The sequence below is a fragment of the Gavialis gangeticus genome, unplaced genomic scaffold (genome assembly GCF_001723915.1).
Source record: "Gavialis gangeticus isolate Ggan-Ray unplaced genomic scaffold, GavGan_comp1, whole genome shotgun sequence".
Lineage (NCBI taxonomy): Eukaryota > Metazoa > Chordata > Crocodylia > Gavialidae > Gavialis > Gavialis gangeticus.
The window spans coordinates 4,058,367-4,062,721 of record NW_017729011.1 but is presented as its reverse complement, the minus strand read 5'-3'; the positions used below and the strand labels follow the sequence as shown (position 1 = coordinate 4,062,721).

General features: G+C 39.6%; 1 protein-coding gene across 1 annotated transcript in view; it reads right to left on the bottom strand.

The window, feature by feature from the left end:
- PNPLA7 (patatin like phospholipase domain containing 7) overlaps positions 1-4,355 on the bottom strand; it is a 318,179-nt gene that overhangs the window by 177,926 nt on the left and 135,898 nt on the right. The window contains exon 20 of the mRNA XM_019510411.1: positions 2,523-2,636. Within this exon, the coding sequence (XP_019365956.1) occupies positions 2,523-2,636 (114 nt within the window). The remainder of the gene's footprint in view (positions 1-2,522; positions 2,637-4,355) is intronic.

Sequence of the window (4,355 nt, the reverse complement as noted above, 5' to 3'; positions counted from 1 at the left end):
CCACTTCCCCATGCCATATAGGCAGCTTTTCCAAGTAATTCCCATCAAATGTTTTTTCTCCTGTAAATTTCTGTTTACAATGAAGAAAGAACGTTTCTAATCTTTATAACAGAGACACCCTAGCAAATGTGGACCAAGCATATACTTTATATTGTTAAATCTCTTCTGAATTTAACAGCAAAATCTAATACTCCTGCTCTAAGATTTCCCATACTGCAACAGAGCACCAGCTGACCTGAGTCCTGATAGTTTTTCCATCTTATTCAGAACTTAGACAAGTTCCACCTGCTCAATGCTAAAAAGAAAAAGAAACCTATTTTAAGAATATACTTGTGTGCTCATTGTTCTTCTTCAGAGAAGGATAAAGTACAAGTTTGGGTCAGTGTGAACAAGACCATTAGTTCTGCATACTCAGACAGAGATTCTAAAACATGCTGACAAAAGCATGTCTTAAATTTCTCTTAAAAACATAGGATGTATCACTTCTTAAAAAGGGCCCTGAATGCTAATAAGAGATCCATAACGGTGTCTCTGGAGACTGTTGTCTGGATAAACCCAGCAACAGGTTCCCCATGAGAAGCAGAATTGGTAGTTTCCAAGACCCACCTTTAACTCAGTCTCCACACCCTTCTAAAATTTGGTTGCTGATACATGTTTCAGACCCACTGAACTACTACTGAAACTGTCAATAAGAATGTCAAGAGCAAAGTGCTTCCTTCCCCCCACCAGCATCAACACACTCAGAATAAAAAATAATATCCAGTTATTCTTAATCCAAATCCTGCATCATACAGGCCAACAGCTACAATAAAAGACAGCGACAAAGTCACTATCTGTATGAGCTGGATTTTAGCTAGTAATCTAAAGTTAAAACTATTCCTATCTTATTCTAAGTTATATTTTTGTTAACACAATGCCATGGCTGATTTTTTGGTTACGCAGTAATTTGCTTTTCCAGCAGGAGAAGCTATAACTTACAAATTGCTTAACAGATGGAAGTTCTACATTGGGTACATCTCACTAGTGATTCACAAAGTAGGTGTTACTGCATTATGGATTATTTCTCCTTAAGTAGCTAATGCCCCTGCCACTTGTTTATTGTTTCGTTACGCTGAACTCCTTTATGACTGCCTAGAGAGCATCCCTCTGATTAGGGATAAAAATACTATGAAACAAGAAAACTGCTTTACTTGTGCCTTAAATGCTTCTAATTTGCGTATTCCAACTCTATATTTCCACTTTACTATCAAGCTAGCCTAATCAATAAGTTAATGACTGCACCTCACCTATTCCCTTCCTCATCAGTGATGGCTGCCATAGACAAAATGACTAGCTAAGGAGAACTTTGAGGTCACAGACATAAGTCTGCATTTAAGCTTAGGTTGTCAAAGGAGGCAGATATCCAACTCCTTCAAAAATTCCAGCCTTGGAATTTAGCCTACAGCCACTAAATTGTACAGTATCTAACAGAAACTACATGGGCTTTCCTATCTTATCTACCAATTAGTTGTAAAACTAGTTACCATCCTACGCTTGCTATATTTTTTGTAACAAACAGCTTTGTACTTGTCTGGCATCTCTGCTTATCAGCTGTCTCTAACATTTAGCTCTTTAGGACCCTCTCTTTTTCCAGCACCCAACACAGAGTCCTGGTCTATCATAGGAAAAGTTCTTAGATCCATAGATTGTTAGGGGCTGGAAGGGACCTTGCAGATCATTGGGTCCAGCCTCCCCGCTCTAAGCAGGAAGACAACTGGGGTTTGGTGACCCCAGTGAGGTGACTGTCTAGTCTCCTCTTAAAAACCTCCAGGGCAGGTGACTGCACCAGCTCTGGAGGGAGTGTATTCCACAGTCTGGACACCCTGAGTGTGAAGGAGTTTTTCTGGTATTAAGCCTGAAGCGGCCTTCCAGGAGTTTGTATCCATTGGTCCTGGTCTTCCCCGGGGCTGTCCTGGTGAACAATTGTTCACGAAGCTCCTGATGCACTCCTCTGATATAGCAATAAGCTGCTATCAAGTCCCCTCTCAACCTTCTCTTCTTTAGGCTAAAGAGGCCCAGGTCCCTCAGCTTTTCCTCATATGGCTTGCCTTGCAAGTCCCTGATCATACGGGTGGCACTTTTCTGGACCCTCTCAAGTTTTTCCACATCCTTATTGAAGTGCAGTGCCCAAAACTGGATGCAGTACTCCAAAGTGCCCAAACAAACTATTTTATTTGGAAAACATTTTAAGCTTCCAACCACCAACAACTCTACTTACCTCAGCTTTGGAAGACAAAATGCCACACATTATTCAACTTTCCTGTTCCAGCCACCTGTGTAACTTGAATATCTTGAATCACAATTGAGAATCCAACCATAGGCCCAGGAGATTCTCATTTTCCTCCAAAAAGACTCCACCCTAATTCACAGCTACAGATTTAAAGAAATAAATCTATATGCAGAATGAGACTGTTTTGAAGGGAAATAGTTATGCTGTGGCTCTTTGAAGCAGCCAGGAGAGACACTACTGCCAGTTTCCTTACCTGGGGGAATTTGCGTTTGATAGATGTCAGAGCACCTTCCGGTAGCTTGGCCAGTTCAGAATCTCGGACTGCGTGTACTGTTGTGGCTCTAGGTTGATGAGTTAATGCCTCTACCTGCAAAACAACAGATATGAAAACACAGCTAAGACTTCAAAAGGTAGTTCCAAGACTGCTGCCAAATAACATGCAAAAAATGCAGAAAATAGAACAGCCAGTCAATAAGAATCACATGCATGCATCCCTAGCTGCAGTTTTTACCAAATACACCAATTTGCTAAATCCTCATAAATGGTTTTGTGTGGCTACATCGCTGCATATAAATGCAACTACGTAAAAATAATATCCAGTGATTCAAAATCTTTGACAACTGACCATTTTCTGACCTAAGCAAATTACAGTTTTTCATGGAACTAAAGTCTACAGTAGCCAATTTAGACTGATAATATTTCCAATACACTGCACTTCTCTAAAAAAATGTTTTGGTACTACATTTTGCCCAGTACTGTAAATGTTATGATTACAGAAGCAATCCTATTAATGAGACAGGACCTAAGCATGGAAGAATAAACTATTCACCTAGTTATAGTTCTCAATTGCAAAGCACCCAACTTTATTGCAACATAATTCCTGCAAGATGTTCCTTTTGTTCTCAGAGCCTGGATACCAATAGCATTGAAAATGTTAAGGTTTCCTACAAAGATCGAAGAAAGAAATGCAGAGTGAACTTAAGTCTTGGCCATACCTGGCTACTGTTTTCACACTGATTATGATAAATGTATAAATTATAAATATGTATGCCTTGTACAGAATACGTGTGTATGAGATTGTGCATACATGCATGTGGATTTACCACCTACCAATATAGATCCCCAAATGTACTTTTCCACCCTTTTTAATAGCATTTATTCTATTAAGGATGAAGGTTCACATAGAAGAAAATGGAGGTATGCTTAACAATTGTCAATTTTAATTTTGTTTTGAAAACCAGAAATGGAGTTCCCTGCTGTCATATCGTCAGATGTTTAGTAAGACAACCTGCTGCGTGAGATGTCACCACTCAGGGCCCAGGGGTAAGCTGTGACATTTCATTGCTTAGTAACACAGTCTGGTGCCTAGTTCTGTAAGCTTCAGCCAAAGAGATATTTACTGGGGTTAAAATCCACACATTATGGGTTTCGAAAGAAAAAACAAAAAAACAGACAACATAGCAACTGTAATTACTATGGATTGTATGCTAAAAAAATGTACTCAGTGCTTAGCAACTAATGGGCACCTAGAAGAAAAATGGACGTCACTTTCCATTTTGGTCTACAGCAAAGGAGATACAAATAGAATATCAGGTTTTCATCTGCAATCATGTTAGTCATACAGTGTTCCAAAGTTCAAAGTTCTACCTAATTCTTCTAACAAAAGACATTTGTTTCACCAGCAACTTAGAATTTTAGCATAACTTTGCTTACAACTACAGATATATAGATATATATCTATACATATACACTATATACAGTATCTGTGCACACATCATAATATGGTATTTCACATTCCTCAAAAATATGGTTATGTCAAAGTTGAATCAAGTCCACAAAAAACAAAATAGACAAATAAGAATGACTGAATAAGTACAGAAGAGGAAAAAATATAGTATACCACAGTGGTGCTCAACCTTTTTGCCCGCTAAGCCTGATGGGCAGTGCCCGATAGGTCTGCAGGCCAGATCTAGCCAGTGTTCTTGATCTGGCACCCAAGACCAGTGGGGAAGATGGGAGGGGAGGGTGTGTGGACCAGACCTGATCCACCTGTAGGAGGAAAGGGGGGAGTCGGAAGGGGGGGGGG